This window comes from Branchiostoma belcheri, unplaced genomic scaffold, assembly GCF_001625305.1.
Source record: "Branchiostoma belcheri isolate BF01 breed outbred unplaced genomic scaffold, Haploidv18h27 scaffold9, whole genome shotgun sequence".
Classification (NCBI taxonomy): Eukaryota; Metazoa; Chordata; class Leptocardii; order Amphioxiformes; family Branchiostomatidae; genus Branchiostoma; species Branchiostoma belcheri.
This window is the reverse complement of record NW_017804575.1, coordinates 584,010-597,412: the sequence shown is the minus strand read 5'-3', so window position 1 is coordinate 597,412 and position 13,403 is coordinate 584,010. Positions and strand designations below refer to the sequence as shown.

The 13,403-nt window shown below is 42.1% G+C and overlaps 1 protein-coding gene across 1 annotated transcript; it reads left to right on the top strand.

Annotated features, from left to right (window-relative positions):
• The first annotated feature begins 1,185 nt into the window (after window positions 1-1,185).
• On the top strand, window positions 1,186-8,100 carry LOC109487857 (adhesive plaque matrix protein 2-like). Its single transcript, XM_019791958.1, has 5 exons — window positions 1,186-1,320; window positions 1,843-1,965; window positions 5,274-5,459; window positions 6,352-6,465; window positions 7,497-8,100. The coding sequence occupies exons 2-5, from the start codon at window positions 1,908-1,910 to the stop codon at window positions 7,565-7,567; spliced, it is 429 nt and encodes a 142-aa protein (XP_019647517.1). The 5' UTR covers window positions 1,186-1,320; window positions 1,843-1,907; the 3' UTR covers window positions 7,568-8,100.
• The last annotated feature ends 5,303 nt before the right edge of the window (window positions 8,101-13,403 follow it).

Genomic DNA, 13,403 nt, shown 5'->3' with positions numbered 1-13,403 from the left:
CCAGTAAAAGCAGTGATGCTTCATGTCTCATTGTTTGTCTCATCTTTGCTGTTTCACGAAATTGTAGCTTTCTTCACGCCTTCTGTATGGCCACACCAATTTAATTTATTGGTTCTCGGATTCGCCTCTTCATTCTTTTCTGATTTGCAACAAAAAAAAGTTTCTGGTCTGAATTAACTCAAAAATGCTCATATTTAGCCCCCAGCAGTTGAGGAAAGTCCTTTTTCTTCCTAGCTATTACATTTTTTTCCATCTATCAATGCAGTGGTTTGATTAAAAGGTCAAAATTTAAATATTAACCCAGCCTTTTGTGTTGACTTCATGGCTCCTACCGTAGCATTTGGGGCTATAATAGGATGCCTAGACCTGTTTTTTTTTTTCGCCCTGTCGCTTTATATTTTTTTCTCAAAAATCGAGAACCAACAAATTAAATTGGTGTGGCCTAAAAGTGGTTTCTCATGCAACCTTATAAATGTAGAAAGTTCATCTGTATTGGTAGAAAACATTATGAAGCAATTTTTTTATTATTATTCAGAAACACAAAGATAAATGCAAATGAAAGGACATTGCCTAAGTGACTGCGAACTTAGGTTAGGTACAACTTATATTCTCGCAGCCACTTTTACAATGGAAAAAAATATATTTTACAAGACGTTTGAAAATACATGAGACCTCGCGTGAGTAAAAACTCCCCTCCCAGAAGATACATACAGCTAAAAGCGTTTTATTTTGTGCGGCTAACGTTATTTTACAGTTGATTTTAAAAATAAAGAAAACTACCGCGAAGAGCTAAACGTGGGGTCGTGTGGCGTAGCAGCAGAGTGCTCGACTCGGAATCAAGAGGTCCCGGTTCGAGTCCTGACATGCCACCGATCTTGTGCCCTTGGGAAAGGCACTTTACACGACTTTCCTCACTTCGCTCAGGTGAAAATGAGTATTGTATTGTCCCCTGTGTTGGTGGGGGCATTAATATAATATAACAAAACTTGAGTGTGCCGTCACCACGTCTTGTGATAAGATGTACCCTCCAGATTAATTACAGCCAGGCGAAACATAATAATTATAACACTTATCAATTATTATTTCGCAAACAATCATTGGACAAACTACCCTGGGATGTTGAAGTGTTGGAGATTCGTTCATGATGCTGTCCTCCCCTGGGTTTTATCCCGTAATGGTATCGCCCTGAACTATTTTCAGCCGCCCTGTTTATCACATACCCAAGAGGAATCTGACCCAGCCTAGCGTACATGTTCTAAGACTTCATAAATATCTTATCCGTCACAGTCTTCACACACAACGACAGAGAGGATATTCAAGGTTAGTATTCTGTGATTATCACTACAAATAACGTTAGCATAAATAGCGATGCTGTTGCTTACATTACAGATTGTTAAACGAACCGTATTTATTTAAATAGCCATGTAGATGCTCAAAACCATACAAGATTCCATGACGTTTCCATTGTGATGTATATACATGTATACCCATGTTCCAACGCCATCACAGATTTTGCTACGACAAAGCAGTATTGAAATGTAGAATTGTGGAGAAAACATGCTATTCTTGATGTAGTGTATCAGGGGCCATGTATAGTGTACAACGAAAATGCCACAACCATGCATAAGAATTTCACAGTTCATACACACTGGCGGCTTTGAAATTTTTAAATCCAATGGTGCTTTATGCATGGAATTTGTTAGTCTAGCTTCTCAACGATACATTGCTAGTATCCGTATATTTTGTCTGGATTGAATGTAAAGAATTTCTCTGTCTTAGCGTGAGTGTGCCCCCCTGACTAAACAACAGTACCTTGACCCTCCCGCGCTGTTCTTTATCTAGATTGTGCAGAGCTCCCAGCAAGCTTCCTTCCCTGAATATTGTGTCTGACGGCAGGATATATACAGATGAACACCATGGCATCAACATGGACGCTCGCTGTGTTACTGTTACTCGGAACCGTCTGTGAGTTCATCTCTTTACCGTTTGGATTAGCCTCCATAGCATGCCAAAAATTGGGGATTTTGAGGGTCTTCATGGTCTTTGGAAGCTCTTATGTGCTATTTTCTGATTGCATATAGACAACATAGCCGGTCTGGTTTAATTTTAGAACTGGGCTAATCAGAAAACCCGAAGACCGCCAAACCCCCAGTTCTATAAGCCTGCTACGGAGGCTAGCTAGTTTGGATAATGAGTATGAAGGTAACATGGGCGCTTGTTTTCAATCGTGGGGCCCGGGCTGTGCACACAGTCTGTGTATTTATGTCTCACAGAGACTGTTTATGATGTTTGGCATTCTATAGGGCGTGACGCAGTCTACTATACGGGCCAGCGCTTGTCCTTGTCAAATGTCAAACATATCATGTGTGGGGCGACAATCCCTCTGGCAACTTGAAAAGACGAAAACACTAGTACTGATTGGCTTCATACTGAATTGGATGATTTTTCAGATGATATTCTGGTACATTTAATTTTAAGAGGTTCTTCTTTTCTCTCAACATTGTACAATACCCGTGTTTTGTAGAGATTTATTTTTGTTACCTTCGCCATAAGCTTAAGATTATGTTTTGCTAGCGTTTGTGTTTATGTATGCGTGTGCGTGTGTGTATGCATGTATGTGTGTCTGTATTTATGTGCTTATGTATGTGTGTATGTATGTATTTATGTATGTATATGTGCATGTATGCGTATATGCATGTGTATGTACATGTATGTGTTTATGTATGTCTGTATGTATTTGTGTGTGTGTGTGTGTGTGTGTGTGTGTGTGTTTGTGTTTATGTGTATGTCTGTCTGTATGTATGTACATGTATGTGTGTTTGTGTGTGTGTGTGTGTGTGTGTGTGTGTGTGTTCGTGTGTATTGTATGTATGTGCTTATATATGCGTGTATTAGTGGAGCCAAGCCAAGACATTTGTGCAATGTGGTTTAGCACGATAACTCAAGAACGATAGATCAAGAATCTATGGATTGTCATGAAGCTTGGCTAGTGTGGGTGTCTTCATAAGACCTAGAAATGATTAGATTTCGGACTCCTCGCGGCTTGTTACGGTATTGCAACGGTACGTCCGGTTTCCATATCCCATGATCGAGACATACTGGGGTCACGAATTTTCGGTGGTAAATACACATGCAGCTCGGGAAGAAGTGACGTGAGTTTCGGTCCCTAGCAGGTGATGCTGGAACGTCAGAAGCGTTAGTTTAAAAACCTTGAAGGGAGGATAATTCGTTTTATAGTGATCCGTTTCTATGATGCTATGATGAGAAGTGAATTGAAAGAAAGATATTCAAAATGTAGGAAACACGAGCAAAACATTAGCGAGACCACATCTGCTTGGAGTTTAGAATAATCCATTCAACTGACGCCGGTCTTGTGGCGTTCGTGGCGCAACGGTTAGAGCGCTGGACTTATAACCAAGAGGTCCGGGTTCGATACTCACTATATGCCCCTTGGTGAAGGCACTTTAGAAAACTTCCCTCTAAGGCTAATGTGTCTAAATGTATGTCAAAAACACACGGATTTGGCGCGCCAATGTACCAACATCTGCACATTTCCCACTAAGAGCCGTGTATTATCCATCTATGGGGGCCTTCATGCCGTTTTTTAAAATTAGAATTCTACATGGAGCATAGACGGACCGCTTTAATTCAACGTACAGTGTAATTGACGCATTTTGCGTAGAGCGTAATTCGTCATTTTATTTTACGTAATGCGTTGTAGCTACCCGGAATTTATCGTAAAGCGCAATGAGGGAGGCATCTTGAATTCAGCGTAATACGTAGCCAGCTCTCAAAATTTAGCGTAGAGCGTTGTTGGGACCGCCACCCCCACCCCACCCCCATGCAGGCCCTCATCTTTCACCTGACAGACTTGCGTTCGTGAGAATTTGACCTCTGAGGAGGCCCAAACATGCACCAGGAAGCCAGTTCCGGAGTAACGGAAGTGTGGGGGTAGTAGTTAACATGCCAGACCATTCTGTTTTCCTTAGTAGTGGTGACATGTACATGTTCAGCTTTTTTTTTTAACTTACACATATGGCGATTTATTTACAATACTATAATAATAGTACAATACTTTGCCATATGTTTACGAATAGTATTGCTATACTACGAATACGACAAGTTTCGCAAAAATAAAAGGTCATGGTGTAAAAGTGAAAACAAAAAGTTGGAGGTTTGATTTTGTAAATGGTTTAAATATGAGGTTGAAAATTAGTTTCATATGTTTTGATTTTTGTTTTTTTTTAAACTCAACTCAAATTATATTCTACATGTGAACGTCCAATGTTTCATTTAAACATTTCATCATTAAATTCCCTCACATTAACATAATGATGGTAACACATGTCACAAGAGTGAAATTCTCATCAATAACGAGCTCGAGTAACGAATTACGTCGCTACTACCGCAAAATCATAATACCGCTCGCAGATTTCTGTGGTTTAGCAGCATTTTTTTGGCTGGAATTTTTTATACGCCCGCGCGCACTACTTTGGGGGTCTTCAGAGGATGCTAACCACAAAATTCAGTCAGTGCGGCCTAAGACAAAAAAACTATATGTAGTCTCTGCACGGATCTGGATACTGGCGATTCTATCAAGCAAAGGACCATTTAAAGAATGTCCGGTGTGACGTTGGCATTGTTGCCCTCCTGCCCTCTGTAGTTGTTGCCAATGGCTTGTATCCAACTCAGTCGAGTTCACACGGAGTTAGACGTGTGCTTAAGGCATTGAAACCAGTGCCAGCTATAGCAATTCCACAGAAAAGTTTGCCATGCATGAGTAGTAAAGTGCGCAATGGCCAAGTCTTATAATTGAGGTGGAGAAGCTTGAAGATGAGGATGTCTCATCAAAATAGAAAAGAAATGACATCGTGTGAGGATACTTAATCTTCACTGCTTAATTCCTGCATCCGCATCCAATATTTTAAGGACAAGAGAGTTAAATGGAAAGGAAGTCTAGTTTCATGCATTTTCCTGTATTGTAATCACAACTGGACCTTCCCAACTCGAAGTGGTTTAGACAGGGGAAAATGCTGGGAGAAAAATAAGAAACAGAAAGAACGAAAGAAAAATCGTCTCAAAAACGACCGAATTTTTTTAAAGTTAAAAAGTTGCCCATTTTGTGACAATTGCGGCAAGGCATACAATTTTAAGCGGAGTTTCGTGTTAATTTGATGTTGGCCCATCCTCGGACCAAGTATGAGTGAATATATATCCGTCGTGAAATTGAGTTGGATGCCTTTAACCCTTTCTCTCCCAACACCCATGTCCAGGTCTGTCCCTGGCCGCACCTCGTGAGAACGACACTAAGAACCCGTGTAAGGGTGACCAGGAGGAGAAGGTGTGGAAGGGGTGCCGGGTAGCAGAGGGCCGCAAGTACTGTGAATGTGGCAAGGTCACCGCCTGCGACAACCCCTACAAGTTCAAGAGCGACAGAGAATGCATGAAGGACCTATTCAGTACGTGCAAGTTGGTTTTTCTATTGTACATTCACAGGATCTTTCCTGAAGAAAAAATAAACTGTTCTCCATCTCAAAAAGAAATTGACTCACCAGACATTTTCAACTGAATCGCTCAGTCTTCATCAGCAGATAGGTGCAGTTTGTAACTGCCATAAAAAGGGATTGTGTGTTTAGACATCGTTGGCAATTTTTTTAATGTGCTCAGCATAGAATGATCGAAATCAATAGATTTATTGTAGGAATATTAGGAAATTGGTCATGAAAAACAGACATTAACGCATGGGTCTCATGAATTAGTGGGGCAGATAACATCAAATTTTGGAGGAATCTTTCACTTGATACAAGCACCAAACTTGGTACAAATACTCATGAGACATTACTCTTTTGAAAAAGTACGCGGGCCACTTGATTTGACTCTTGCTTTTTGGTACTGCAGGCGACCTTCTGGGCTTTGTATCTCCTGTTGTAAACATGCTACAGTCATGATTTTTATGTGGTAGAAAGCTGTTGTTAAAGTAAGGAAGAAGTGACGTAAATTTGGTGTCTCTAGCTGCTTGCGTTGGACCTGGAGGGGCGTTTTTTGCCGGTGCAAAAATTTGCTTCAAGGGCGCTTTTTTGCTTCGGAACGTCGGCTGCAGTACCAAAAAGCGCCCTTGGAGCAAATTTTTGCACCGGCAAAAAATGCCCCTGCAGTTCTAACGCGTACTTTTTCAAAAGAGTAATGTCTCATGAGTATTTGTACCAAGTTTGGTGCTTGTATCACAAAGTGAAAGATTATTTCAGTTATCTGCCCCACTAAATGAGACCCTTTGCCGCATTTGCACTTTTAATTGTTCAATTTGGTTGTTCATATTCTATATTCTTATCCATTCATACAATTTACTTCCAGGTGACGTCTGCAACCCGAACCCATGTAAGAATGGCGGACGCTGTTCTCAGAAGGGGAAGCAGTACGCCTGTCTGTGTTCCAACACGGGCTTTTACGGACGGAGATGCCACAAGGGTACATTTGTTTGTTTGTTTGTTTGTTTGTTTGTCCTATTCTTTTCGATAAGTGTTAGTGGTAGGTTATCTCAAGTGCTGGAGGAGTGGCTCTCGAAACTAGACCTCTATCTATCTCTCACCTCCCCCCCCCTCTCTCTCCTCTCAGAGAGAGAGAGACAGACAGGCAGGCGGAGACAGACAGAGATAGACAGACAAACCGACAGAAAAAGACAGAGACAGACAGACAAAGACATACATAGGCAGACAGGCAGAGACAGACAGGCAGAGACAGACAGAGACAGACAGACAGATGCATACAGACAAAGACAGAAATAGGCAGACAAGCAGAGACAGACAGAGACAAACAGGCAGATTCAGAGACAGACAGACAGCTGAGACAGATATATAGAGACCGACAGACAGAGACAGACAGACAGAGACAGACAGATAGACAGAAACAGACAGAGAGAGACGGGCAGGCAAAGACAGACCGACAGGCAGAGACAGACAGGCAGACAGACAGGCAGAGACAGACAGACAGACAGACAGACAGAGACAGACAGCTAGAGACAAACAGGCAGAGACAGACAGAGACAAACAGACAGAGGTAGACAGAGACAGACAGGCAGACACTTTGAGACAGACAGACAGACAGAGACAGGCAGGCAGACAGAGACAGACAGAGACAGACAGACAGAGACAGACAGACAGACACAGACACAGACTGACAGACACAGACTGACAGGCAGAAACACTGACAGGCAGACAGAGAGAGACAGACAGACAGAAACAGACAGACCGATAGACAGAGACAGACAGAGACAGACACACACACACACACAGACAGATAGAGAGGGATTGGAATCTCTGTAGTGTAAAGATTGCGATCGGAAAGGTTGCTGGTAGAGGTTTCTATCGCAATGGATACTCAGTTTATTCTTGAATGATTGATTGATTGATTGATTAGACTTATTAAATAGCCATACCATACAATTTCGAGATTCCTAGAAAAGTGAAGTTGATGTTGAAATAGTTGTTTTTTCTCCACAGCGTGTCCGGAGCCAGGCTCAATGCTCATGATGTCTCCCCGCTTCCCTGTGGACTGTATCCACGTCGGGTAAACGTCACAGCGCCACCTGCCGCTGCAGTACCACGTCAGCGTGACACGGGGCGTGCATCGTCTTAGTAAACCTTGCCCTCGTGAAAATGCTACAAGTTTTCATGACAACTTTGAAGCACTTGCTTCAAGCCAATAAAGTAGATGTGGTTATAAGCCCACAAAATGTCTAAAAGATAGTGTGAATAACTCGTTAATATTGTACAAGAAAACCTCACTGGTTGGTGTAAGTCTATTGGTAATGTGTTTTAGTCCGGTGTTGGTTATGGCATTAAATGCGCTACACCGTTTTGTCTGGTCAACACGGCCAGGTGTATTTGAACTCACGTAACTATGACGTAGGTGCATGTATATCCGCCATGTTGGTTGGTTCAACCTGAAAGTTACCAAGTGAATTTGAACTTGAGTCTGCAATTACAGTCAATCAATTATGACCATACGCATACAAACTTACAGTTCTGACTTTACAATGGCCTAGTCTCCTTAGCATGCTCTTTTTTAGTGCTTTTGTAAGATGGCGTATCGGTAATGGGTTTCTTGTGCACTAGCCTGACTAAATCTGCGCTCCTAGCGGCCGGCCCGGTATTACACCAGCCGCCGGCCGCTAGGAGCGCAGATTTAGTCAGGCTACTTGTGCACAACCTCTCGACTTATACAGTCAGGTCACTGTTGCTGTTTACATTTAGTCAATTCAAGAATAAATGTTCACGTAAGAATGGAACAAAATTGTACAATTCTCTGCACACAGCCTTAAAATGTCATATTTCCAGTTGATCAATCATATTCAATTCCACACAAAACTGGGTAATTAACTAATTGCTTCTGTTACAAGGAGTGTAGACTAAAACTCTATATATGACTGAATGACTGACTGATCTGACTGACTGAATGAGTTATAATAATGAATGAATAAACGGCTGAATAAGTGAATGAATGAATGAATCAATGGATAAATAAATGAGTGAGTGAGTGAATGAATGAGTGAGTGAATGAATGAATGGGTGAATGAATGAATTGATGAAACCATAAATAAATTATTTTGTGGCGTCGGGTGGTGTAGTGGTTAGAGCAATCGACTGTGAACCGGGAGACCCGGGTTCGATTCCGAGTCGTACCCGGGACACGTCTGAACATGCGCCCCGACGTTGTGCCCTTGGGAAAGGCACTTTACACGAATTTCCTCACTTCACCCAGGTGTGAATGGGTACCTAACTTCGGTTGGGGAAAGTCGTATTGAGGTCACCTTGTGGCGCCGAATGGCAGCCGCACAGACCCTTGCGACAGTTCCACAAAAATGATTGTGGAACAAATATGTGCATTATTTGTATTATTTGATTGTTGTAATTGTTGTGATTTGTATTGATTATTATGTGATACCCTGCACCAATTCAGCCGTATAAAGGCTGCGACTGCACGGGTACTGTTTGGACAATAAAAACCATTTAACCATCTGTAGCCTATTAGGCTACAGAAAGGTGCTTAAATGAATAAATAAATGCATGGGTGGATGAATGAATGAATATCACCCTAAATTGGTACAATCGTCTCTCTCTCTCTCTGTAGCCTATTAGGCTTTGAATGGTGCTTTAAGGCCTGGTCACAATCCACCGTACGTGCTTCTGCGTGCTGTCTACGTGCAAGAACGTGGGCAAACGTAGGGCATCCGTGTGTGGTGAGTACCGCCACCGTTCGGAATCCTGCGGATTTGGGAGCACGCAGACACGCCGTAGAACTTTAAGTGCATGTAAAACTTTTTCCACGTGCGGTCTGCGGATTCACCACCCGTGCGTGCGAGTACGAGTGACGCGCGTGCCCCGTGCGTACCGTGCGTAAGAAGCACGTGTGAGTACGGCCTCCTTACGGTAAAGTTGCAATCGCACAGAGATCGTACGTTGTAAGCACGTACAACTCACTTACCTCTTGCGCAACGAACGATGCACACAACCGCTCACGGCCAGACGTGGCGTGCACACCACACTCTTACACCTTGCGCAACCGTGCGAGTGACGTGCGTAGACGCCACTCCTTCCACACGTTTCAGAAAAAAAGGAGCAGACGTAGCCTCCCAAAAAACGTACGGACAAAAAGCACGTACGGCGGGTTGTGGTCAGGGGTTTAGGCTTTGAACGGTGCTTAATGGTAGGAGCTTAACTCAAACATCTGAGCAAGGCAGCGAGTTCTCTTTTGTGACGTGCACAGAGCAGAAGATTAAAGCAGATCAGGCCCCCAGGCCTCCATTCAGCACTGTCTTTGCAACACATCTATTTGTCGTGTGGCGTAGCGGCAGAGTGCTCGACTCGGAACCAAGAGGGTTCGAGTCCTGACATGTCACCGATCTTGTGCCCTTGGGAAAGGCACTTAGCAGGACTTTCCTCACTTAACTCAAGTGAAAATGAGTATTATGCTGTACTGCATTTGTACTCTGTGTTGGTGGCAGCATAAAATAAGTTGATATAACTTGAGTGTGCCGTTGCCATGTTTGGTCATGAAATGTTGGAATAAAAAAAACACAACACACAGCACACGCCTCTTTCATGACTGTACATGTGGCATCCTGGGTATGTCCTTAGGCGGGCTTGATAAGATGATTGAAAATAGCTGAAATAACTGGGCCTGACATCCATCATCCAATTGTACTCCAGACTCTATTCAACACAACATACTACAGCGCCCACACACATATTTTATCTCCTGGCTGTACATCATTAAAAATAAAATTAATAGTCATCCTCAGCAAATATTGTTCATATTCTATGATAAATGTTAAATTGGTAGGTGTCTTCTCTTCACTAGTACATATCTTATTATCATAACATTATCATTTTATGATCCTGTTTTCATAGTTGACAACTTGACAGTGCATGACAAAAATTACAAAAGAAAACCAAAAACACGCCCTAACCCTAACCATGACCATCCCAGCCAGGTACAAGCTTCCCAGAGTCGACCCCAGGCATTGAGTATACGTAACCCACGTTCCCTAACTCCAACACTACCGTGCCAGCCAGGTATATGTACTACAAATGTGCGGAAACACTTGAAATGCGGATATGAAATAATCTTAATATATTATCCAGTAGTAAATTGAACACACAGTCCGAGTGTTAAGATTAAGGTTACCTGTCCTACGAACACACAGACCGATTGTTAAGATATTTTACCTGTCTTAAGGAAACACAGTCTGAGTCTTGAGAGTCCGAGTGTTAAGATTGATTCATGAGTTACCTGTCACACAGTTCGAGTCTTAAGATTAAGGTTACCTGTCTAAAGAACACACACCGAGTCTTGAAATTATATTATATTATATGATATTATAATAACACACAGTCCGAGTGTTAAATTAATATATGTTCCCTGTATTAAGGACACACAGTCCGAGTCTTAGATTAAGGTTACCAGTCTTAAGAACACACAGTCCTAGCAGCACGTGCCCCTTAAGATCACCTGAGGAACTCACAGACATAGTCTTAATGAGGGGTAAAGCCTGAGGAACGCACAGACATATTTTAAGAAGGGGTAATGTCCGAGAAATCAATAAAGAAAGTCTTAAGGAGGGGTGCAAGTCCGTCATATTCTTTTTTTTTATATTCCGAAACATGCAATCACAAGACGTGGTGGCGGCACACTCAAGTTTTTTCAACTTATATTAATGCCGCCAACAACACAGGGACAGTACAATACTCATTTTCACCTGAGCGAAGTGAGGAAAGTCGTGTAAAGTGCCTTTCCCAAGGGCACAAGATCGGTGGCTTGTCAGGACTCGAACCCGGGGCCTCTGGTTCCGAGTCGAGAACGCTGCCGCTACGCCACACGACCCCACTACAATATTCTTATTTGCGAGCGAGGATAGTCTTAAAACCGGTACCTGACTTTGGTTTGGAAGGACAAAAACGGAGGAAGGAGAGGGATGGGTTTCGCAGACCTCCCGGGTGTCAACCTCGAACAGGACGAAAAAGAATAACAAGTTCCCAAAGCGACAAACCTGCCTATTACGGCACACCGCGGTTGGAACACTACCAAAATGCTTTTTCTCGTTTTTCTTGTACAAAGAAAATTATTCTTTGAACAAGAAGTTAAAGAATAGTAGCAAGAAAATTCAAGAAACACGTGTTCCTTGAGTTTTCTTGCTGTAGCAAGAAAACGATTCTGTGTACAAGAAAAGATTTCTTGAACTAAGAGCTAACTTTCGTAAAATTAAAAAAATTCTTAAGATTCTTGTTGGTGAGCATGATAATAGAAATATTTTCTTTTCTTAAGAAAAAAGAAGAATAAACTTCTTTGTGTAAGAATCAACATACAAAAACTTTGTGAAGAATGTTTCTTGAATTTTCTTGAATACTAGTGTCCCCTTTACAAGAAAATATTTCTCAACATGAGAAAATAATTATAAGAAAAATAAGAAAAAAAAATTGGCAGTGAGGTTGTGGGCAAATATACAGTAGCCTGAGTGTCAGCCTTGTTAGCTTTGTCCGCTCCCCAAGATCCGCTCCCCGCGGGGCTAAATATACAGCAGGTAGCGTCGTTACAACATCGTTGTCAACAACAAAGCCATAGTACTGAGGTAAATTTCGTGTTAAGGGAAATGTTCGTCCTTGGAATTGGCCTTTCATGTCACATTTAAAAAATCAAGAGAAGAGAAAGATCAACAGGTATCCAACAGGATGGAAGGAAAGGGATGGGTTTCTACCCTCCAATACCGTGTCCGCGACAGAATGGCTGAACCTCACTGTTTTTTTTTAATGATTTCTAACATGTAATCACAAGACGTGGTGACGGCACAGTCAAGTTTTTCAAACTTATATTAATGCCGCCACCAACACAGCGGACAATACAATACTCATTTTCACCTGAGCGAAGTGAGGAAATTCGTGTAAAGTGCCTTTCCCAAGGGCACAAGATCGGTGGCATGTAAGGACTCGAACCCGGGACATCTAGGTTACGAGTCGAGCACTCTGCCGCTACGCCACACGACTTCACGTGTTTCTATGGCTTATCGGGCATTCACCTGTATATCTATATCAACAGCAAAACCTTCCTGAGAAAATTATCCTTGAAATATGATCCTCTCCGGAGTCCATATCAGAGAGGATAATGAAATCCTCAGGTTCAATTCGCGTCGCCAAGCAGCAAATCTACCTCTTACGGAGTATCCCAGTTTGAGGTGGTAAACAACTTAAAGCAGATAACGTTGTTACAGAATCGTTGTGAACAACAAGTCAATGACTTGTAGAGGTAGATTCCATATGAAAGGCATCCAGTGCGATTTTAGGGCAGCAAAACTGAAATATTCTAAGTAAGGCAATCTTCTAATACTGGCACATACTACTTCACATTGGCATATTGGAGTCAGAATTTCATACTTTGGGCTTTTAAAACTGCAGAAACAAGCCCCAAGATGAGTCCTTTATTTTCTGGATGGTACCCTAAAAATCAGCCCAGGGCCCTTCGAGTAACCGTTTTCCGTCAGAATTTCGGGAATTTTCGCTCCTTGAGTGTCAATATACACTGAGAAAGTGTGGTTTTAATTTAGTATGTAGATAAACGACTAGAACATTGAATCTGAAAAATTGGGGTTCCAGGCCCTAAAAACTGCACTGGATGCCTGGAAAATATTGTTCATTGGAAGGGCTATGTTAATGTGACATTTAAAGAACAAAATCAGAGAAAGTTAAGTACCCAACAGGTTTATCGTTTCGGCCGTAAGCTCAAAAAGATGCATTGGTATAAAAGGAGTGGGCAAAAACAATTACGATTTCATAATGATATTTCTGTTGCTAAATCATATTCCCGACCGTTAAAACTTCCGCATAAAACTTGAGAGGATAGTCAAACTTTCTCCA

Bases quoted from the DNA above. Each gene is read 5' to 3' on its own strand.
- LOC109487857 (XM_019791958.1), top strand. From the start codon at position 1,908: ATGAACACCATGGCATCAACATGGACGCTCGCTGTGTTACTGTTACTC. The intron at 1,966-5,273 runs GTGAGTTCATCT...ACCCATGTCCAG, and splicing joins ACTGTTACTCGGAACCGTCT to GTCTGTCCCTGGCCGCACCT. The intron at 5,460-6,351 runs GTACGTGCAAGT...ATTTACTTCCAG, and splicing joins ATGCATGAAGGACCTATTCA to GTGACGTCTGCAACCCGAAC.